The sequence below is a fragment of the Ctenocephalides felis genome, unplaced genomic scaffold, assembly GCF_003426905.1.
Source record: "Ctenocephalides felis isolate EL2017-DRISC unplaced genomic scaffold, ASM342690v1 CF-g0.4_SCAFFOLD_01451, whole genome shotgun sequence".
NCBI lineage: Eukaryota > Metazoa > Arthropoda > Insecta > Siphonaptera > Pulicidae > Ctenocephalides > Ctenocephalides felis.
The window spans coordinates 385-23329 of record NW_020537605.1 but is presented as its reverse complement, the minus strand read 5'-3'; the positions used below and the strand labels follow the sequence as shown (position 1 = coordinate 23329).

General features: G+C 32.4%; 7 protein-coding genes and 2 pseudogenes across 7 annotated transcripts; 4 read left to right on the top strand and 5 right to left on the bottom strand.

Moving 5' to 3' along the window:
• Window positions 1-7672: 7672 nt before the first annotated feature.
• Window positions 7673-8096, bottom strand: LOC113369711 (histone H2A). Its single transcript, XM_026610280.1, has one exon. The coding sequence runs from the start codon at window positions 8060-8062 to the stop codon at window positions 7688-7690; it is 375 nt and encodes a 124-aa protein (XP_026466065.1). The 5' UTR covers window positions 8063-8096; the 3' UTR covers window positions 7673-7687.
• A 138-nt stretch (window positions 8097-8234) lies between these two features.
• Window positions 8235-8732, top strand: LOC113369712 (histone H2B-like). The gene has a single exon (XM_026610281.1). It carries the CDS (start codon window positions 8283-8285, stop codon window positions 8652-8654), a length of 372 nt encoding a protein of 123 aa, XP_026466066.1. The 5' UTR covers window positions 8235-8282; the 3' UTR covers window positions 8655-8732.
• A 754-nt stretch (window positions 8733-9486) lies between these two features.
• LOC113369714 (histone H4) lies at window positions 9487-9948 on the bottom strand. The gene has a single exon (XM_026610283.1). It carries the CDS (start codon window positions 9866-9868, stop codon window positions 9557-9559), a length of 312 nt encoding a protein of 103 aa, XP_026466068.1. The 5' UTR covers window positions 9869-9948; the 3' UTR covers window positions 9487-9556.
• A 152-nt stretch (window positions 9949-10100) lies between these two features.
• On the top strand, window positions 10101-10581 carry LOC113369703 (histone H3). The gene has a single exon (XM_026610275.1). It carries the CDS (start codon window positions 10146-10148, stop codon window positions 10554-10556), a length of 411 nt encoding a protein of 136 aa, XP_026466060.1. The 5' UTR covers window positions 10101-10145; the 3' UTR covers window positions 10557-10581.
• Window positions 10582-11538: 957 nt separating this feature from the next.
• On the bottom strand, window positions 11539-12298 carry LOC113369702 (histone H1-like). The gene has a single exon (XM_026610274.1). The coding sequence runs from the start codon at window positions 12260-12262 to the stop codon at window positions 11567-11569; it is 696 nt and encodes a 231-aa protein (XP_026466059.1). The 5' UTR covers window positions 12263-12298; the 3' UTR covers window positions 11539-11566.
• A 2958-nt stretch (window positions 12299-15256) lies between these two features.
• Window positions 15257-18695, bottom strand: LOC113369706 (histone H2A). Its single transcript, XM_026610276.1, has 2 exons — window positions 18687-18695; window positions 15257-15673 (listed from the first exon to the last, which is right to left on the bottom strand). Exon 2 carries the CDS (start codon window positions 15671-15673, stop codon window positions 15299-15301), a length of 375 nt encoding a protein of 124 aa, XP_026466061.1. The 5' UTR covers window positions 18687-18695; the 3' UTR covers window positions 15257-15298.
• Window positions 18696-20318: 1623 nt separating this feature from the next.
• On the top strand, window positions 20319-20769 carry LOC113369704 (annotated as a pseudogene).
• Window positions 20770-21573: 804 nt separating this feature from the next.
• LOC113369705 lies at window positions 21574-21910 on the bottom strand (annotated as a pseudogene).
• A 145-nt stretch (window positions 21911-22055) lies between these two features.
• On the top strand, window positions 22056-22559 carry LOC113369716 (histone H3-like). Its single transcript, XM_026610285.1, has 2 exons — window positions 22056-22084; window positions 22172-22559. Exons 1-2 carry the CDS (start codon window positions 22056-22058, stop codon window positions 22557-22559), a joined length of 417 nt encoding a protein of 138 aa, XP_026466070.1.
• The last annotated feature ends 386 nt before the right edge of the window (window positions 22560-22945 follow it).

Here is a 22945-nt window from a genome sequence, read left to right as displayed (position 1 = left end):
GAAAATTTTACAAAAATGTAAATTATTTGTAAAAAATTAAATCCAGCGCTTTTATTCTAAATAATTCGCATAAAACAATGGATTTACATGATAGCCAAATTCATCCCCAACATATCATCAAAAGCATGATTTATTTCAACGGTTAGTTTTTCTAAAATATCGCTAATTATATTCAAATAACTTCTGCACTCAATAGTGCGTTTTCAACAAAATCGTTATCGCATTTTTATGAGCATTGAGATATGTTATATTTTGATGCGATGTAATTATACTTATATATCCTAGAAACAGTTTTTGTAAATTTTTATTCATAAATAGTATCATAATTGTTCATAAACTGTCATTGAACATTCATTTGAGTACTCTATGAATCTATACTGAACAATAGCTAATATAAACGATTTGATTAAATAACGAATATAATATTTTATTAAAATAAAATATTATTTGTATGAAATAATTAATTATATTTACGATGTAATACACTATCAATACACCAACGCATAAAATTCGGTTAGAAATCATTTGTGTAAAACATTATGTCGCGTCGTGCATTCAAGTTCAAGAAGTGTGCTCTATTCTCTTTTTGCATAGTATCTAATAAAATAATATTATCGTTATAATTAATTATTTCATTCGTAGTTTTCAAAAGAACGATAAAATACAAAACAGTAAACAATTGTACTGTTGTTTCTTGAAATAACTTGAGTCAAAAAATTCACAAACTGTTTATTCTGTAAAATCATAATATTTCTATCATATTATATTTTATTAAAATAAATCGAATGTATAAATAATTTAGTCATTAATAATAAAATATAATATTTATGTTTTTTTTTTTTTTTAATTCAATTGTATAGAATAAAATAATAATATCTTATATTCATTGCCGAGAAAAGATTATATATTAGTTGATATTTAATAAATATTATTTTATTCTTTTATTCTTGAATGCTTGCTGAACTGAATATGCGGCTCTGCTGCTATATCTAAACACGCTGACCGTGAATAACCGTTTGTTCGAGGGTCAGAAAACATGCAAGATTTTAGCCTAAATGGTGATTGTTATTAGAATTGAATGACTGGAGAACCATACGAAATTTTAACAATGTATTATAATTTATATGGTTTCTTTATGAAAATATAGAAATATTGTCAATAATTGCTGCAATCTAAATGTAATTTGCATTTCAATAAGTGATCAATCACACAGATTGCTCTCTACTAGCTAAACAGTAAAAGATACGAAAAAACTTTGTTCGTACGAAAGATGCAGAATAAAATCACGAATAAAATGATATATAAATCGTTATGTGTGTTCATATAATTTTTTCGAGATTATCTAATTTTTCTTAAATTTTAAGGAAATATGTAAATAATACCTAAATATACAAAATTTATATTCGACAATAGTAAAATTTCATAATAATTCATTATAACTTTATAATAATACTATTATAATTTTATAACAATTCATTTATTTATGATTATTAATAAATTTTGTACGATAATTATTAGTAAATCTTTCCACGATCACTAAGCCACGCCCTTTTTTAAAAACACGCGTCAAAATTAACTATAATATTATTATTTTGTTTATGCATAATCATTATTTTATTCTCCTTGTCGAGACTAACAAAATGCTATAAGGTATTATGATATTGACATTGATATCTAGCGTAAATGTTTGTTGAAACATTTAGGCCACTATACAGCGTAAGTTCCTAAACACGACGACCGTGAATAACCGCTCGTTCGAGGGTCAGAAAACATGCGAGATTTTAGCCTGAATTGCGAATGTTATAAAAATCAAATCATTAACAAACCCTACAATTTTTTTTTTCAAATATACAAATTCTATAATCGATATTAGTGAAATTCGATAATAATTGATAACATAATAACATATAAATGTGTTAATATTTGATAATAAAACAAGAATTATTTATTTGGTTTTAAAATCACTACAAAAATTAATATACTTTGTTGTACACCCCTGATATTACAAGTTCCTAACCACTGTCATAATATTAGATTCCTAACAAGTCCAGACTGAAATCTTAGAACCCTTGAGCTTTAGCTGATATTAACGGTTCATATTAACTTTTCTCAGACTACTGCGTAGTAGCTGACATTAACATTCTCTCACGAAATCATAAATCTACGTCGACAAATCTCAGGAAGATCTTATTATCGACATTCCGCCTAGTTAACAATTCTCACCAAGTTCGCATGAATAACATTTTGTTTAATCAGCTAAATCCATTACATTGTCCTTTTCGTTGCATAGAATATTCGAGACAAATCCCCACTACGTTTCAAAGGATTTTAGTTTTAATAATTATGAAATAAATCAGTCTTAATCTGTCGGTCGCCGGGCAAACACTTTTCTTCTAATACCTCCGAGTTCCTTGTACTTAAAGTGAAATAAAGTGAAGTTTTTGAAATAGTCTTTTATTTATCAAGTATCTCAAGTATTTTCAGCAAGTGAGTTTTTCAGGAAAATCGGAAGGTCCAGAGCAACAACACCGATTTGCATATAGCGGCGCCAACAACCCTTTCTGTTCATCAACGCGGTGTCCAACATAATTATTTGGTGACAGCGGTGTTCGACTGCCCAGCATATTATTTGGTGACAGCGCTGTTTGACTCCCAACATATTATTTGGTGACAGCGGTGTTTGACTGATGAAGTAACATTCAAAATTTTTTTTTGTGAGCTTGAAAGAACGGCGTTTGAAAAATAACTGCCAAGAGTGACAAAAAAAAAATATAAGGGTGCTACTTTAAAATTGGCAGTACATCGTGATTTGGAAAACTTTGCCTCCGAGGATAGCCTTACCAAAAGTGGACTTAGTTGATGATCAGAAACCGAAGACTCAAATATTGAATAATTCAAGACCCGAAGTATAAAATAATTCAAGACCCGAAGTATAAAATAATTCAAGACCCGAAGTAATAAAATAATTCAAGACCCGAAGTAATAAAATAATTCAAGACCCGAAGTAATAAAATAATTCAAGACCCGAAGTAATAAAATAAATCAAGACCCGATGTAATAAAATGAATCAAGACCCGAAGTAAAAAATAAATCAAGACCCAGGGTGATAAAATAAATCAAGACCTGAAGTGATAAAATAAATCAAGACCCGAAGTAAAATTTCCATGGATCGTATCAAGGAGAAACAAGAAAATCAAGAATCAAAAAACAAGAATTTTTCAACGAGAGACCAGGAGAAAAGGAGATATTTCATATCAAGAAACAAGAATAGATAAGTTCAAATATTATTTTTAAGTGAAAAATCAAAAGTGAAAATTCAAATCAAAGTGTAAACAAAAAGTGATACAAAATTATTGTTCAAGTGTTATAAAAGTTTAAGTGCATATTGTGCAATTTAAGTGAACCAAAAGGATATTCAATTGATTAAGGATTACAACTCATTGTCAGTAAGCTTATTTTTAATATATTTTTGTAAATTTTTGCGCTTCTGTTTTAATAGTTTTTCACATTTTTTCAAAAAATGAATGAACCAACTGATATTTCACGCGAAAGAAAATTAAATATTCAAACCGCCATTGCTTTAATCCCGAATTTCAATGGGGAACCTTCAAATCTTCCTTCATTCATTACTGCTTTTGATGCATTGTCGGTGGATTTGAGTCCATCAGAAGCGGAAAAATTGCTTACAGTAATAAAATTGAAATTAGACCCACAAATTGTTGCAAAAATCCAATTTATTAATTTTGATAAGTGGGAAGATTTAAAATGTTATTTGATTAAAGAATATGTTGCTAAACGACCAATTGCTAGTTTAATAATTGAATTAAACAATTTAAAACGAAAATACAAAGAAACAGTAAAAAGTTTTGGAGACAGAATTGACGAAATATTACGACAAATTCATTATTCGAACATAATTAGAGTAGGACATGACTATGCAAAAACAACACAAATTACATTCGAACAAGTAGGTATAAAAGTTTTTGAAAATGGCTTAACAGAACCTCTAAGAACTTTAGTCAAATGTTGCCGATTTTCTGATATCAAAGATGCTATTGACTTAGCTTTGCGAGAAGAAGCTTGTCAAAATTCATCAAATATTAGAAATGATCAAAATAATAATATAACATGTCACAATTGTAAAAAACGTGGGCATATTGCTTCGCAATGTTTCTTAAATAAAAGGAATATCGCTAATTCAAATAATGATAATCAAACATTTTGTAATTATTGTAAAAAACCGGGACATTTAATTTATGATTGTAAAAATCCCAATCGAAGAAATTTCAATATAAATCGAAACTATTATAACGCATCAAAAACTTTTATTACTCCTACCAACGAACACAGACAAAAATGTAACTATTCGTACACACATTCAGAAAATGCAACAAAAACCTCCAACACACATACTAAGAGTAAGTCAAACTGTGACGAAACCACAAATTCCCAAACCCAAGACTCAAAACCTTCAACAACATCAGACAACGATACTGTTACAGTACGTGAATTACAATCACAAATTTGCAATTCTTTTTTAATAAATAAAACCGACCAAAAGGAATTAAATTTCAAAAATGAAAATGTTTCATTACAAATTGAAAACAAAAATTTTTGCACAAAATCAATCAAAGATCAATCACAAATTTGCAATTCTTTTTTAATAAATAAAACCGACCAAAAGGAATTAAATTTCAAAAATGAAAATGTTTCGTTACAAATTGAAAACAAAAATTTTTGCACAAAATCAATCAAAGAACAAGATCCAAGATACGACAAACAGCAAGTAAAAGACAAAGACGAATTCAAAGAAACGCATGACAAAAATGCTTCAATTTTAACATCAAATAACGAAAAAGAACAGAAAGACAAAATTTTAAACGACCCACAAATTTCACAAACGCACAAAATGCACTCATACACAGATTTTACAAACAAACGTTCAGAATTACAAACAAAGAAAACAATCAAAAAAGTTGATGAACCAGAGGTAATCACAACTACAAACAAACATCGTTATCAACAAACCAACGCAAAGGAATCCTATGACAATAACGCAAAATACGGAAGATTTAAAAACGACGATTTAGAATTATTAACGGACAAAAACCCTTATGCAAGCAAATCCAAAAAGTCAATGCCTTTATTTAAAGATGCATACAGAGTTTGTGAGACAAATGATACAGACGTTCTAATGTTCAATCATTACCAATTTTTTTCATTTTTTTTTCTTTTCAACATATTATTTGGTCGTTGTGACAGCGGTGTTTTACTGCCAACATATTATTTGGTGAAAATGAATACAGATGTTCTAACGTTCAATCATTATCAATTTTTAATTTTAAATTTATTTCATTCTTATTAATTTTAAATAGTTGATTTATGATTATTAAATATAGCATAATAGATTATTGATAATCAATCATTAATTATTGATTTCAAAAAAATCCATTGTTGACTTATTGATTATTAGTTATCGATTATTGATTGATTGAATATTGATTATTAATTATTAATTATTGACTATTGATTATTGAATATTAATTATTGATTATTGATTATTGATTATCAATTGATTTTATTGATTTTTTTTGTAGTATACAAATAGTGAACATAATTTTGATAATGATTCCTTGAATTAAATAATAATTGTAATTTTAAATTTACCTAAACAAATTCAAGTATTAATTTAGATTTTATTGCAAAAGTTAATGATTTAGTTAATGTTTAATGAGTAATTATCTCAAGTTTTAGGTAAATTTAGAAAATATCTTGAATAAATTTATAATTTTATAGAATTATTAGTTAAAGAAAATTGAACTTCCACATTTTTTATTTTCAATTTAAATCTAAAAGCTAATTTAAGAATATCCAAGATTACTGTTCAAACGTATTGGGGATTGAAAATTTTTTTTTTTCCTTTTCGTGATATTTAATACTTTTTAGTCAAATCTAATGAATTGTTGCGATTTTTGCTATTCATTTTTCTTGAATTGAATAATGTTTTTTTTTTGTCTTTTGGTGTCAGTTTTTTTTACGGTAGCGCCGGGAGTCGCTACATTGGCGAGGGAGGTGTTGTACACCCCTGATATTACAAGTTCCTAACCACTGTCATAATATTAGATTCCTAACAAGTCCAGACTGAAATCTTAGAACCCTTGAGCTTTAGCTGATATTAACGGTTCATATTAACTTTTCTCAGACTACTGCGTAGTAGCTGACATTAACATTCTCTCACGAAATCATAAATCTACGTCGACAAATCTCAGGAAGATCTTATTATCGACATTCCGCCTAGTTAACAATTCTCACCAAGTTCGCATGAATAACATTTTGTTTAATCAGCTAAATCCATTACATTGTCCTTTTCGTTGCATAGAATATTCGAGACAAATCCCCACTACGTTTCAAAGGATTTTAGTTTTAATAATTATGAAATAAATCAGTCTTAATCTGTCGGTCGCCGGGCAAACACTTCTCTTCTAATACCTCCGAGTTCCTTGTACTTAAAGTGAAATAAAGTGAAGTTTTTGAAATAGTCTTTTATTTATCAAGTATCTCAAGTATTTTCAGCAAGTGAGTTTTTCAGGAAAATCGGAAGGTCCAGAGCAACAACACCGATTTGCATATAGCGGCGCCAACAACCCTTTCTGTTCATCAACGCGGTGTCCAACATAATTATTTGGTGACAGCGGTGTTCGACTGCCCAGCATATTATTTGGTGACAGCGCTGTTTGACTCCCAACAACTTATATAGATTTTTTTTTATATTTATTTTAAATGTTTTATAACAACGTAACTAATAAATAAAGTTATTATTTTGTACATTTATTTATGATTATTAATAAATTTTGTACGATAATTATTAGTAAAACTTTCCACGATCACTAAGCCACGCCCCTTTTTAAAAACACGCGTCAAAATTCACTATAACATTATTATTTTCTTTATGAATAATTATTATTTTATTCTTCTCGTCGAGACTAACAAATTGCTATAAGGTATTATGGTATTGACATTGATATCTAGCGTAAATGCTTGCTGAAACATTTAGGCCACTATACAGCGGCAGTTCCTAAACACGACGACCGTGAATAACCGTTTGCTCGAGGGTCAGAAAACATGCGAGATTTTAGCCTGAATTGCGAATGTTATAAAAATCAAATCATTAACAAACCCTACAATTTTTTTTTTTAAATATACAAATTCTATAATCGATATTAGTGAAATTCAATAATAATTGATAACATAATAACATATAAATGTGCTAATATTCGATAATAAAACAAGAATTATTTATTTGATGTTGAAATCACTACAAAAATTAATATACTTATATAGATTTTTTTTATATTCATTTTAAATGATTTATAACAACGTAACTAATAAATAAAGTTATTATTTCGTACATTTATAACCTTAAATATTCTTTGATTCATTCAAACAAATGTTGTTATTTATATTTATTTAAATAAAAATATCTAAAATCAATTAAATTATATACCGAATGTTATGATAAAAAAATTAAAATAAATTAAAATGAGTATTGAATAGTAAATTAAATAGTATTATAAATAAAATAGTAAAATAATAAATAAATAGTAAAATAATATATGTTCATTTTTTGAATAAAGTTGTTCGTCCTGAGAAGGACGGTTTTATGTCAATTTGCGACAATAAAAGAAATTTAAGCTTTCTTTTCTGTCTTCTTTGGCAAAAGCACAGCTTGTATGTTCGGCAATACACCGCCCTGAGCAATCGTAACACCCGATAACAGTTTGTTCAGTTCCTCGTCATTGCGGATGGCCAGTTGCAAATGACGCGGAATTATTCTGGTCTTCTTGTTGTCGCGAGCCGCATTGCCGGCTAACTCGAGAACTTCGGCGGCCAGATATTCCATGACTGCAGCGAGGTAGACGGGTGCACCAGCGCCGACACGCTCGGCATAGTTGCCTTTGCGTAGCAAACGATGAATACGACCGACTGGAAACTGAAGACCGGCACGGTTAGACCGTGACTTAGCCTTTCCCTTGACTTTACCGCCTTTGCCTCGACCAGACATGTTTACAGGTTCGTGTTCAAACTGAGAATGATATCAAAGTTCTCGAACGGGCCCGTATAGATTTCTGAGCGTTGCAAGCACACGCCCATTTTTTTGTAGACACGCCCCTCCCTTGCCTACGTACGTTGTTACGGCTTCAGTCAAAACGTTGAAGCAGTACGAAAACGGAGCGTCGGCACGACTCATTTCGTATCAGTCAGTGTACTAGTAAACATCAGACATGCCACCGAAAACCAGCGGTAAAGCGGCTAAGAAAGCAGGCAAAGCCCAGAAAAATATTTCAAAGGGCGACAAGAAGAAGAAACGTAAGCGCAAGGAGAGCTATGCCATTTATATTTACAAAGTCTTGAAACAAGTCCATCCTGACACGGGCATTTCGAGCAAGGCGATGAGCATCATGAACAGCTTTGTGAATGATATCTTCGAGCGTATAGCGGCCGAGGCATCGCGTTTGGCTCACTACAACAAACGCTCTACAATCACTAGTCGGGAAATTCAGACAGCAGTCCGGCTATTGCTACCAGGCGAGTTGGCCAAACACGCCGTCAGCGAAGGTACTAAGGCCGTAACCAAGTACACCAGCTCGAAATAAAATGATGAAGATTTTGTGATGCCACTTATATGTTCTGTCGACAATAACAAAGGCCCTTCTCAGGGCCCACAAATATTTTACAAAAGAACTTTATAATTTTTACATTGGTTTTATAGATAAAATAAAATAACCTGACACTAATGATATTTTATTAGGATTTTCAATAAATTTTGATCAGATTTCTATTAGAGATCGTTATTATTAATTTATATTATAAATAATGTTCAATTTCTATATATTTTCAATATGATAAAAATTAATGATTGAATATTCAATTCAATTTAAAACTTTAGTTTTTCAAATTTAGTTAATAAGTTTAAGTTTATTTTAATTTATTATAAAATATATTTATATTAAAAAAAATCGCAATTTAAATATTTTCGTAAAAATAAAATTATTGTCGTAAATATTTTAAAAATTTTATTATTTAAATATATAAAATATATTATTACATATTATATAAATTTAAATAATATGCAAAATTTAATAAATTCATTCATTTAATTGAGCTCCTTCAATTCAGAGCCCTTTTCGAAGCCCTTAACTGTAAAGTATACTAATACTAAAAGTATACTCTATTTTCTATTAATTGAAGCCCCCCCCATGTAAGAAAAGAAATCAATTGCATATAAAAAGTCAATACGAAAAAATAGTAAAATATATATTAATTAATACTTTCTTTAAAACATATTCGAAGGGCTTTCCAATTTGATAATATTATCAATAATATTACCAAAGCAAGTTATTCTGCAAGAAAATAAACAAATTTCATATAAAATCAAATAAAGCCTGTACGTAAATTGTAAAATATATTACTTGTTCTTTTAATTATATTTGACAGCCCTTAAAAGGGCTCTTTTTTGTTTTGTATTTATAAGAAATGACTGCGTCCGTTGATCAATTTAACCGCCGAAACCGTACAGTGTACGACCCTGACGTTTGAGCGCATATACGACATCCATAGCGGTTACGGTCTTCCTCTTGGCGTGCTCGGTGTATGTGACTGCATCGCGGATAACGTTCTCGAGAAACACTTTCAGAACACCGCGGGTCTCTTCGTAGATTAGACCCGAGATACGCTTGACGCCGCCACGGCGAGCAAGACGACGTATAGCCGGCTTTGTAATACCTTGGATATTATCGCGAAGAACTTTCCTGTGTCGCTTAGCGCCACCCTTTCCGAGTCCCTTACCACCTTTGCCACGGCCGGTCATTTTTCAATATATCGCAGTCGGGATAAATTTACAAATTGATGTTAACAGCTCGAAGTCTGAATAACGACTGAATTCCGACGAGCGAAATTATTGAAAAGTTTGAGCTCGCTAGGCCACGCCCATCATAGCTATGCGAGCATTCGGCGCCGACCAATGACAGCCGAGCACAGCATCGGACATTCGTAATGTATTTTGATCATAATATTCGAGCCGGACGCGTCAGTATCAAAACGATCGTCAAACGAGAAGGTTCTCGAAACGAAATCTAGGAGTTATAATGGCCCGTACGAAGCAGACAGCTCGCAAGTCCACCGGTGGCAAGGCGCCCCGTAAGCAGCTTGCAACGAAAGCGGCTCGCAAGAGCGCGCCGGCGACCGGCGGTGTGAAGAAGCCGCATCGTTATCGGCCTGGCACCGTAGCTCTGCGTGAGATCCGTCGTTACCAGAAGAGCACCGAGCTTCTCATACGAAAGTTGCCGTTCCAACGTCTAGTGCGCGAGATCGCTCAGGACTTCAAGACCGATCTGCGTTTTCAGAGCTCCGCCGTCATGGCATTGCAGGAAGCTAGCGAGGCCTATTTGGTTGGCCTGTTCGAAGATACAAACTTGTGCGCGATCCACGCCAAGCGCGTAACCATCATGCCCAAGGATATTCAACTAGCTCGGCGTATTCGAGGAGAACGCGCTTAGACGCCTGTCGTCCTATAAAACAAATCGGTCCTTTTCAGGACCACCAAAATGATCAATTAAAAGAACTTTTATTATTTTTCAAATTATTTTATTTTGCAGAATTATTCCATCGATACGTTAGAAATTTTTATTGATTTTTTTTTTTAATTGAAATTATTGACAACACACATGATTTGACTTGTTGAATAGTGTGTTGTTGTGTTAAGTTTAAAAAATATTATAGTTGAATTTGTAAAATTCGTCATGAATTTCTGAAAGCTTCTTTAAAAAATTCTAAATTTAATTAATATGGGCGAGTTGCCGTTCTGATGATAGAAATTTATATTATATATATTATATTATATATATTTTATATATAAATATTTTTTTTTTATTGTATATTTTTTAATTTCATATATAGTTATTTAAAGTTATATAAATTTTCTTTTTCGAATACGATATGAAAAAAAGATTGAAACTTCATAAATTATTAATGATTATATTTTATTTCATTAATTAATTTCCATTTACTTATTATTTATATAAAAAAAAATTAGAAAAAATTATGAATTTAATTATTATGAGAGTTGCCGTTCTATGTATAGTTGATTTATTTAAAGTGATATATAAAACTTTTATTAATAAATTATTGATTATATTTCATTTGATTAAGATAATTTATTCATATAAAATTATTTAAAAAAAATAATAAATAAATAAATAAAATTCAGCGATTGATATTGAACAACTCCCTACCAAAGACGAAATTGAAAATTGAAAAGACTTTGACTTTTAAATTTCGTCAATGACACAACACGGCGGCGAGGAACACAGCGAGCGTTGCTGCGCTCCTGTTACAAATATTTTATTAAAATTTTTTCCGAAGTCCACGAAAAGGCTATAATATAAGATGATAAGATATATATAAGTAAAATAATAATGTTCTTTGATAAAAATTTATTGTTAGTCCTGAAAAGGACTTTGTGCAAACATTTTCGTTTGCTGTTGTGTAAAAAGATAATGAAATGTTTTCACTTCTTTTTCGGTGACGCTTTTTTCAAAGGTTTGGCTACTTTTGATGTCTTCTTTGGCGATTTAGGTTTCTTTGCGGCTGCGGTCTTGACGGTTTTCTTCGTTTTGCTCGTTGCCTTGGCCGATGAGGCTTTCGTCGACTTACCCTGAATGGTCTTCTTCTTATCGACTGTCGTCTTAGGTTTCGCCGACGACTTTTTTAATGTGCCCGCTGCGGATGCAGACTTCTTTTTAGGGGACGAAGCAGGTTTGGCGGCGCCCTTCGACTTTGCTGTCTTCGATTTTGCTTTTGCCGCTGGCGTCTTAGCGGTCCTGGCTTTTCCAGCCGAAACACCGCTTTCGCCGCCGCTCTGTTTAGCGTTCGCGGCAAGTTTGAACGAACCCGAAGCACCTTTGCCTTTTGTTTGAATCAGTGTGCCCGCTTGAACAGCTGACTTTAAATACTTTTTAATGAACGTTGACATTTTCTCGGCGTCGATTTTATAATTGGCCGACATATATTTCTTAATCGCCTGCAGCGACGATCCGCCGCGTTCTTTCAGACTTTTAATAGCGTTGTTTACCATTTCAGATGTAGGAGGATGGGACGGCTTCACTCGCGGTTTTTTAACAGCCGCAGTCTTGCCCTTTTTCGGCGATGCTGTCGCTGGCGCAGCGGTTGCCGCCGGCGACGTAGATAAAGCGTTATCTGACATTATAGTAAAAAATCGTAGGTTAAAATGTAAATCTAACACGTGATTGGTTAAATATGTTAGGGGCGTGGCCAAAAACTATATTCGAAAAGTGTAGGACCGAGGAGAAAACAATAATATTTGAAAATTTTACAAAAATGTAAATTATTTGTAAAAAATTAAATCCAGCGCTTTTATTCTAAATAATTCGCATAAAACAATGGATTTACATGATAGCCAAATTCATCCCCAACATATCATCAAAAGCATGATTTATTTCAACGGTTAGTTTTTCTAAAATATCGCTAATTATATTCAAATAACTTCTGCACTCAATAGTGCGTTTTCAACAAAATCGTTATCGCATTTTTATGAGCATTGAGATATGTTATATTTTGATGCGATGTAATTATACTTATATATCCTAGAAACAGTTTTTGTAAATTTTTATTCATAAATAGTATCATAATTGTTCATAAACTGTCATTGAACATTCATTTGAGTACTCTATGAATCTATACTGAACAATAGCTAATATAAACGATTTGATTAAATAACGAATATAATATTTTATTAAAATAAAATATTATTTGTATGAAATAATTAATTATATTTACGATGTAATACACTATCAATACACCAACGCATAAAATTCGGTTAGAAATCATTTGTGTAAAACATTATGTCGCGTCGTGCATTCAAGTTCAAGAAGTGTGCTCTATTCTCTTTTTGCATAGTATCTAATAAAATAATATTATCGTTATAATTAATTATTTCATTCGTAGTTTTCAAAAGAACGATAAAATACAAAACAGTAAACAATTGTACTGTTGTTTCTTGAAATAACTTGAGTCAAAAAATTCACAAACTGTTTATTCTGTAAAATCATAATATTTCTATCATATTATATTTTATTAAAATAAATCGAATGTATAAATAATTTAGTCATTAATAATAAAATATAATATTTATGTTTTTTTTTTTTTAATTCAATTGTATAGAATAAAATAATAATATCTTATATTCATTGCCGAGAAAAGATTATATATTAGTTGATATTTAATAAATATTATTTTATTCTTTTATTCTTGAATGCTTGCTGAACTGAATATGCGGCTCTGCTGCTATATCTAAACACGCTGACCGTGAATAACCGTTTGTTCGAGGGTCAGAAAACATGCAAGATTTTAGCCTAAATGGTGATTGTTATTAGAATTGAATGACTGGAGAACCATACGAAATTTTAACAATGTATTATAATTTATATGGTTTCTTTATGAAAATATAGAAATATTGTCAATAATTGCTGCAATCTAAATGTAATTTGCATTTCAATAAGTGATCAATCACACAGATTGCTCTCTACTAGCTAAACAGTAAAAGATACGAAAAAACTTTGTTCGTACGAAAGATGCAGAATAAAATCACGAATAAAATGATATATAAATCGTTATGTGTGTTCATATAATTTTTTCGAGATTATCTAATTTTTCTTAAATTTTAAGGAAATATGTAAATAATACCTAAATATACAAAATTTATATTCGACAATAGTAAAATTTCATAATAATTCATTATAACTTTATAATAATACTATTATAATTTTATAACAATTCATTTATTTATGATTATTAATAAATTTTGTACGATAATTATTAGTAAATCTTTCCACGATCACTAAGCCACGCCCTTTTTTAAAAACACGCGTCAAAATTAACTATAATATTATTATTTTGTTTATGCATAATCATTATTTTATTCTCCTTGTCGAGACTAACAAAATGCTATAAGGTATTATGATATTGACATTGATATCTAGCGTAAATGTTTGTTGAAACATTTAGGCCACTATACAGCGTAAGTTCCTAAACACGACGACCGTGAATAACCGCTCGTTCGAGGGTCAGAAAACATGCGAGATTTTAGCCTGAATTGCGAATGTTATAAAAATCAAATCATTAACAAACCCTACAATTTTTTTTTTAAATATACAAATTCTATAATCGATATTAGTGAAATTCAATAATAATTGATAACATAATAACATATAAATGTGTTAATATTTGATAATAAAACAAGAATTATTTATTTGGTTTTAAAATCACTACAAAAATTAATATACTTATATAGATTTTTTTTTATATTTATTTTAAATGTTTTATAACAACGTAACTAATAAATAAAGTTATTATTTTGTACATTTATTTATGATTATTAATAAATTTTGTACGATAATTATTAGTAAAACTTTCCACGATCACTAAGCCACGCCCCTTTTTAAAAACACGCGTCAAAATTCACTATAACATTATTATTTTCTTTATGAATAATTATTATTTTATTCTTCTCGTCGAGACTAACAAATTGCTATAAGGTATTATGGTATTGACATTGATATCTAGCGTAAATGCTTGCTGAAACATTTAGGCCACTATACAGCGGCAGTTCCTAAACACGACGACCGTGAATAACCGTTTGCTCGAGGGTCAGAAAACATGCGAGATTTTAGCCTGAATTGCGAATGTTATAAAAATCAAATCATTAACAAACCCTACAATTTTTTTTTTTAAATATACAAATTCTATAATCGATATTAGTGAAATTCAATAATAATTGATAACATAATAACATATAAATGTGCTAATATTCGATAATAAAACAAGAATTATTTATTTGATGTTGAAATCACTACAAAAATTAATATACTTATATAGATTTTTTTTATATTCATTTTAAATGATTTATAACAACGTAACTAATAAATAAAGTTATTATTTCGTACATTTATAACCTTAAATATTCTTTGATTCATTCAAACAAATGTTGTTATTTATATTTATTTAAATAAAAATATCTAAAATCAATTAAATTATATACCGAATGTTATGATAAAAAAATTAAAATAAATTAAAATGAGTATTGAATAGTAAATTAAATAGTATTATAAATAAAATAGTAAAATAATAAATAAATAGTAAAATAATATATGTTCATTTTTTGAATAAAGTTGTTCGTCCTGAGAAGGACGGTTTTATGTCAATTTGCGACAATAAAAGAAATTTAAGCTTTCTTTTCTGTCTTCTTTGGCAAAAGCACAGCTTGTATGTTCGGCAATACACCGCCCTGAGCAATCGTAACACCCGATAACAGTTTGTTGAGTTCCTCGTCATTGCGGATGGCCAGTTGCAAATGACGCGGAATTATTCTGGTCTTCTTGTTGTCGCGAGCCGCATTGCCGGCTAACTCGAGAACTTCGGCGGCCAGATATTCCATGACTGCAGCGAGGTAGACGGGTGCACCAGCGCCGACACGCTCGGCATAGTTGCCTTTGCGTAGCAAACGATGAATACGACCGACTGGAAACTGAAGACCGGCACGGTTAGACCGTGACTTAGCCTTTCCCTTGACTTTACCGCCTTTGCCTCGACCAGACATGTTTACAGGTTCGTGTTCAAACTGAGAATGATATCAAAGTTCTCGAACGGGCCCGTATAGATTTCTGAGCGTTGCAAGCACACGCCCATTTTTTTGTAGACACGCCCCTCCCTTGCCTACGTACGTTGTTACGGCTTCAGTCAAAACGTTGAAGCAGTACGAAAACGGAGCGTCGGCACGACTCATTGTATCAGTCATTGATTGCAGATTGATTCATTGATTGGGTCATTTGATTTTCGTATCGATTGATTGATGGATGATGATAAGTGAATAAGTGAAGTGAGATAAGTGAAGTGAAGTGAAATAAAAAGTGATAAGTGAAGTGAATAAGTGTGATTTTGCGATGATGATCTGAAATTCTCAAGCACTGGATTTTAGTACGTTACCACAAAATGGGGCGCACTAAAAAGTACCAATTCCATAAGAGGAAGTACTCTGTTGAAGAACTTCGGCAAATACTAAACTCTAACGACAGCATCGACGATATAACCGGAGTGAAACTTTCAAACAGATTTGAACCACTATCAAGCACAGACACGGATACAGAACCCGATGAGTTGATGGAAACCGCAAATGAGATAAATAAGAAACGAGCTCGGGAAAATACTTCCGAAGAAAAAATAAGGAAGAAAACTGCGCTTTCCCCAAAGGCAAGTACATCTAAAAATGATCCTAAAGAATTAGACAGGAAAATGCCAACTGTGATTATCAAGAGCGAAATACCTCACCATGTGTTAAAAACAATTAAATCTAATATAAAAAAGGATTTGTCAATTCAATATATAAGTAAAAATCACCTGAGAGTAAATACCTACACAACCACAGATAATGAATATCTGCTTAAATACCTACGAGATAATAAATACAATTTTTTCACACACGGAGATAAGAAGGAAACAAATAAGAAAATTGTACTAAGGGGGATAGACCCAAACATAGATATAGAAGACATTAAAGAAGATCTACAAAACAAGGAAATTAACGTGAGCAAAATAATACAAATGTCCAAGAAAGTAGAAGGAAACATTTCATATAAGTTACCGATCTATATTGTAGTCCTAACCCCACAGCAAGATATTGGCAAAGTGACGGAAGTGCGCCACATCTTGGGATATATAGTAAAATGGGAGAAACTACATGCTTCAGAAAGATTATTGCAATGCTACAATTGCCAAAACTTTGGACACGCAGCCAGATACTGCAACCTAAAATACAGATGTGTTAAATGTAAAGAAGACCACGAACCAGGAAAATGCAGCAAGTCAAAAGAAGAAAAACCACAATGTGTAAACTGCGGGAATTTGCACCCCGCAAACTACAGAAACTGCCCCTTCTTAATTGAACTTAGAAATAAAATACGAAACAAACCTCTTAATCAAAATAAAGCGGTTGACGCACCTCCTCCGCCGAAACAAACCAAATCTTACAGCGAACTACTCAAAGAGACGGCGACTAATAACCAAAATAATGAAGAACGACAAGAAAACTCATCATCCACAAATAGCGACATTTTTAATACAATGAAACAAATTCAAGATTTGCTATCTAAATTCGACCTAAGTAAAATAATAAGCAACATCCAAAAGTTTTTGCCAAAGATCATGAACGCCAAAAATATTACTGACTTTATAATAATAGGTATGGAATTCTTCAACGCTACTTTTAAATAAATGGCCCGAAAAAATAACAGCATAAATATCATGACATGGAACAGCAATGGAATAAGAAACAAAACAAGTGAACTAACCTATATAATGAGAAAACACAACATACAAATTGTGTTATTGACCGAAACTCGACTAAACCCAAACATTAATTTTCACATTCCACAATACAAAATCTACCGCAATGACCGAGATGGAGCAAGTGGTGGTGGTACAGCAATATTAATACACGAGGATATAGTCCAAAATTCAACTCTAACACCTCAGCTAAACACCATAGAAGCGACAACAGCAAGTATTACAGTTAAAAATACAAAAATAATAGTAGCTGCAATTTACAAACGACCACAAAATACACTGGATACGAATGACTTAGAAACAGTCATGAACCTTAATCGACAAGTAATCATAGGGGGAGACATGAATGCACACCATCAACTTTGGAACTGTAAAAGAACAAATAGAGATGGGAGAAGCATACATGACATGATCTTCAGAAACCTACAAACATATAAAATTATATATCCAGAAGAACCAACATATTACCCAAGCGACGATAAAAAATCACCAAGCACAATAGATTTTTTCATAACGAAAAATATCCATACAAGGCAGCTCGCCAGAACAATATCCGAAACGGATTCCGACCACAACCCTGTCTATACAAAAATTTACGAAACACCAGAAAGATATACGGAGAGATCATATATAGTAAAATACAACTACAAAAAAGCAGACTGGACGCAATTTAAAGATGACGTAAGCAACCAGCTAGACTTAACGCAAACCATCCTGACAAGATGTGAAATAGATCAAGAAGTTAGAAAGCTTACTGAATTAATACAACACTCTATAAAGAAAAACATACCAAAAATAAATAAGCAAAGCTACGAACAACTACCCGAACACATTATAAAACTTATTCAAGTCAAAAACAGCATACGACGAAAATGGCAAAAACAACGTGTACCTGAATTAAAAGCATTACTAAACAAGTTTGTGAGTGAAATCCAAAGACACATAAGAAAACATAAAAAACGATATATGGAAACTGAAACTAGACAACATTAATAAAGACAGCACCAACTTATGGAAATTGACAAAAAACCGAACTCGGAAACGCAATGATATCCCACCACTACATTCAAGACACAATGGGGTAGTCTACTCAAACAAAGACAAAGCAGATGCTATAGCCGAAGTACTGGAAGAAACTCACCGGCAAAACCTTGATCTTGGGAACATACAACACGACCACAAAGTGAACAAAACCGTACAACACAATAAACAACTGAATACACCTATCTGCAGAGTGACCCCGTTAGATGTCAAACAAAACATCAAAAAATTAAAAAACTACAAAGCTCCTGGACTCGATAACATACAAAATATTGTACTGAAGAATCTACCACGTAAAGCCATAATAAATTTCACAAAAATCATAAACGCCATGCTATCTCTTGAACACTACCCAGTAGAATGGAAAGCAGCCAAAACACTTCCTTTTCCAAAACCAGGTAAAAGCGACACATTTCCACAAAATTACAGACCTATTAGCTTACTACCGACTATGGGAAAACTGGCAGAGAAAATAATACAAAAACAAATATTATATCACATAAAGAAGAAAAACGTTCTTCCAAAACACCAATATGGATTTAGGTCAGGACACGCAACCCAACATCCCATAAATATACTTACAGAAAAAACCATCCACGCTATGAACATGAAGAAACATACAGGCTTAGTAAGCTTAGATATACAGAAAGCTTTCGACACTGTATGGCATAATGGACTACTATACAAGCTGCAAAAAATAGAGCTACCAAGATATCTAATCAACATCATAAGGTCCTATCTTAAGAACAGAACCTTTAGAGTGTGTGTCAAAAACGAATTGTCAGACGAAAAAGCAATTGCAGCAGGCTTACCACAAGGATCTATTCTTGCACCACTACTTTTTAACATATACATGCATGATATACCTACCCACAAAAACACCCAAATCCTGCAATACGCAGACGACACAGCAATTTTTTCTGCAAGTGCTAAAATCGAAATTCTAACAAAGAAACTACAAGAACACTTATTACAAATCGACCACTACCTAGACACATGGAAACTAAAACTGAATACGCAAAAAACAGAAGCCATACTTTTCACTAACAAACAAAAACAAACCATTGACAAACAGAAAACCCTACAAATTGGAGCGGACAAAATCCCATGGGCTAATACAATCAAATATTTAGGTGTTATCTTTGACAAAAAATTATCGTTCAAAGAACACACAAAATACAGAAATAATCAAGCGTCTGCAGCGATAAATAGACTGCACTGTCTTCTCAACAACAGCAGCTACCTAAACAAGCAAAACAAAAGGCTACTCTATCTACTAATGATAAGACCTATATTGACATATGCAGGGCCGGCATGGACAAACACTTGTAAATACAACTACCAAAAACTACAAAGGACCCAGAATAAATGCCTTAGACTGATAACAGGCAAAAACAGACAACAAAATAATAAATTTATTACTAATAAAGCACTTCATGAAGAAGCAAAAATACCTTACATCAAAGAGTTTATTGCTACCATCACGAAGAAGTTTTATATGGCAATAAATAATCATAAAAACCAAAATATTACAGACCTAGGCAAATTCACAAGGAAAAACTACTGGACAGACAAAAGATTACTCCCAAACTTCTAAACTTCAGAAGTTTGAGAAATATGAACAAACCGAAAATATTAGAAATGGTTTTATGAACCAGGAATATATTAATTAAATGAATAATAGACGACAGTAATACCACGTATTACAAACGTAATACATATTGTCAAGGAATACCACCAATAAATAATAACTCACAGCACGATATGTTTACCTTACACGAAACTGAAGCACGAGGGTCAAGAGGAAGAGGGAGAGAAGGGCAGCACGATCAGTTCAGTCAGTGTACTAGTAAACATCAGACATGCCACCGAAAACCAGCGGTAAAAGCGGCTAAGAAAGCAGGCAAAGCCCAGAAAAATATTTCAAAGGGCGACAAGAAGAAGAAACGTAAGCGCAAGGAGAGCTATGCCATTTATATTTACAAAGTCTTGAAACAAGTCCATCCTGACACGGGCATTTCGAGCAAGGCGATGAGCATCATGAACAGCTTTGTGAATGATATCTTCGAGCGTATAGCGGCCGAGGCATCGCGTTTGGCTCACTACAACAAACGCTCTACAATCACTAGTCGGGAAATTCAGACAGCAGTCCGGCTATTGCTACCAGGCGAGTTGGCCAAACACGCCGTCAGCGAAGGTACTAAGGCCGTAACCAAGTACACCAGCTCGAAATAAAATGATGAAGATTTTGTGATGCCACTTATATGTTCTGTCGACAATAACAAAGGCCCTTCTCAGGGCCCACAAATATTTTACAAAAGAACTTTATAATTTTTACATTGGTTTTATAGATAAAATAAAATAACCTGACACTAATGATATTTTATTAGGATTTTCAATAAATTTTGATCAGATTTCTATTAGAGATCGTTATTATTAATTTATATTATAAATAATGTTCAATTTCTATATATTTTCAATATGATAAAAATTAATGATTGAATATTCAATTCAATTTAAAACTTTAGTTTTTCAAATTTAGTTAATAAGTTTAAGTTTATTTTAATTTATTATAAAATAATATTTATATTAAAAAAAATCGCAATTTAAATATTTTCGTAAAAATAAAATTATTGTCGTAAATATTTTAAAAATTTTATTATTTAAATATATAAAATATATTATTACATGTTATATAAATTTAAATAATATGCAAAATTTAATAAATTCATTCATTTAATTGAGCTCCTTCAATTCAGAGCCCTTTTCGAAGCCCTTAACTGTAAAGTATACTAATACTAAAAGGTATTCTATTTCTATTAATTGAAGCCCCCCCCATGTAAGAAAAGAAATCAATTGCATATAAAAAGTCAATACGAAAAAATAGTAAAATATATATTAATTAATACTTTCTTTAAAACATATTCGAAGGGCTTTCCAATTTGATAATATTATCAATAATATTACCAAAGCAAGTTATTCTGCAAGAAAATAAACAAATTTCATATAAAATCAAATAAAGCCTGTACGTAAATTGTAAAATATATTACTTGTTCTTTTAATTATATTTGACAGCCCTTAAAAGGGCTCTCTTTTTTTGTTTTATTTATAAGAAATGACTGCGTCCGTTGATCAATTTAACCGCCGAAACCGTACAGTGTACGACCCTGACGTTTGAGCGCATATACGACATCCATAGCGGTTACGGTCTTCCTCTTGGCGTGCTCGGTGTATGTGACTGCATCGCGGATAACGTTCTCGAGAAACACTTTCAGAACACCGCGGGTCTCTTCGTAGATTAGACCGAGATACGCTTGACGCCGCCACGGCGAGCAAGACGACGTATAGCCGGCTTTGTAATACCTTGGATATTATCGCGAAGAACTTTCCTGTGTCGCTTAGCGCCACCCTTTCCGAGTCCCTTACCACCTTTGCCACGGCCGGTCATTTCCATATATCGCAGTCGGGATAAATTTACAAATTGATGTTAACAGCTCGAAGTCTGAATAACGACTGAATTCCGACGAGCGAAATTATTGAAAAGTTTGAGCTCGCTAGGCCACGCCCATCATAGCTATGCGAGCATTCGGCGCCGACCAATGACAGCCGAGCACAGCATCGGACATTCGTAATGTATTTTGATCATAATATTCGAGCCGGACGCGTCAGTATCAAAACGATCGTCAAACGAGAAGGTTCTCGAAACGAAATCTAGGAGTTATAATGGCCCGTACGAAGCAGACAGCTCGCAAGTCCACCGGTGCAAGGCGCCCCGTAAGCAGCTTGCAACGAAAGCGGCTCGCAAGAGCGCGCCGGCGACCGGCGGTGTGAAGAAGCCGCATCGTTATCGGCCTGGCACCGTAGCTCTGCGTGAGATCCGTCGTTACCAGAAGAGCACCGAGCTTCTCATACGAAAGTTGCCGTTCCAACGTCTAGTGCGCGAGATCGCTCAGGACTTCAAGACCGATCTGCGTTTTCAGAGCTCCGCCGTCATGGCATTGCAGGAAGCTAGCGAGGCCTATTTGGTTGGCCTGTTCGAAGATACAAACTTGTGCGCGATCCACGCCAAGCGCGTAACCATCATGCCCAAGGATATTAACTAGCCGGCGTATTCGAGGAGAACGCGCTTAGACGCCTGTCGTCCTATAAAACAAATCGGTCCTTTTCAGGACCACCCAAATGATCAATTAAAAGAACTTTTATTATTTTTCAAATTATTTTATTTTGCAGAATTATTCCATCGATACGTTAGAAATTTTATTGATTTTTTTTTTAATTGAAATTATTGAAAACACACTGGATTTGACTTGTTGAATAGTGGTGTTGTGTGTAAGTTAAAAAAATTTATAGTTGAATTTGTAAATTCGTCATGAATTTCTGAAAGCTTCTTTAAAAAATTCTAAATTTAATTAATATGGGCGAGTTGCCGTTCTGATGATAGAAATTTATATTATATATATTATAATATATATTTATATATAAATTTTTT

What these genes read in the sequence shown, in the direction of transcription:
- LOC113369711 (XM_026610280.1), bottom strand. Translation starts at nt 8,062, where the DNA reads ATGTCTGGTCGAGGCAAAGGCGGTAAAGTCAAGGGAAAGGCTAAGTCA.
- LOC113369712 (XM_026610281.1), top strand. Translation starts at nt 8,283, where the DNA reads ATGCCACCGAAAACCAGCGGTAAAGCGGCTAAGAAAGCAGGCAAAGCC.
- LOC113369714 (XM_026610283.1), bottom strand. Translation starts at nt 9,868, where the DNA reads ATGACCGGCCGTGGCAAAGGTGGTAAGGGACTCGGAAAGGGTGGCGCT.
- LOC113369703 (XM_026610275.1), top strand. Translation starts at nt 10,146, where the DNA reads ATGGCCCGTACGAAGCAGACAGCTCGCAAGTCCACCGGTGGCAAGGCG.
- LOC113369702 (XM_026610274.1), bottom strand. Translation starts at nt 12,262, where the DNA reads ATGTCAGATAACGCTTTATCTACGTCGCCGGCGGCAACCGCTGCGCCA.
- LOC113369706 (XM_026610276.1), bottom strand. Translation starts at nt 15,673, where the DNA reads ATGTCTGGTCGAGGCAAAGGCGGTAAAGTCAAGGGAAAGGCTAAGTCA.
- LOC113369716 (XM_026610285.1), top strand. Translation starts at nt 22,056, where the DNA reads ATGACAGCCGAGCACAGCATCGGACATTC. An exon ending in GAGCACAGCATCGGACATTC is followed by an intron (nt 22,085 to 22,171) that starts GTAATGTATTTT and finishes AACGAAATCTAG; the next exon opens with GAGTTATAATGGCCCGTACG.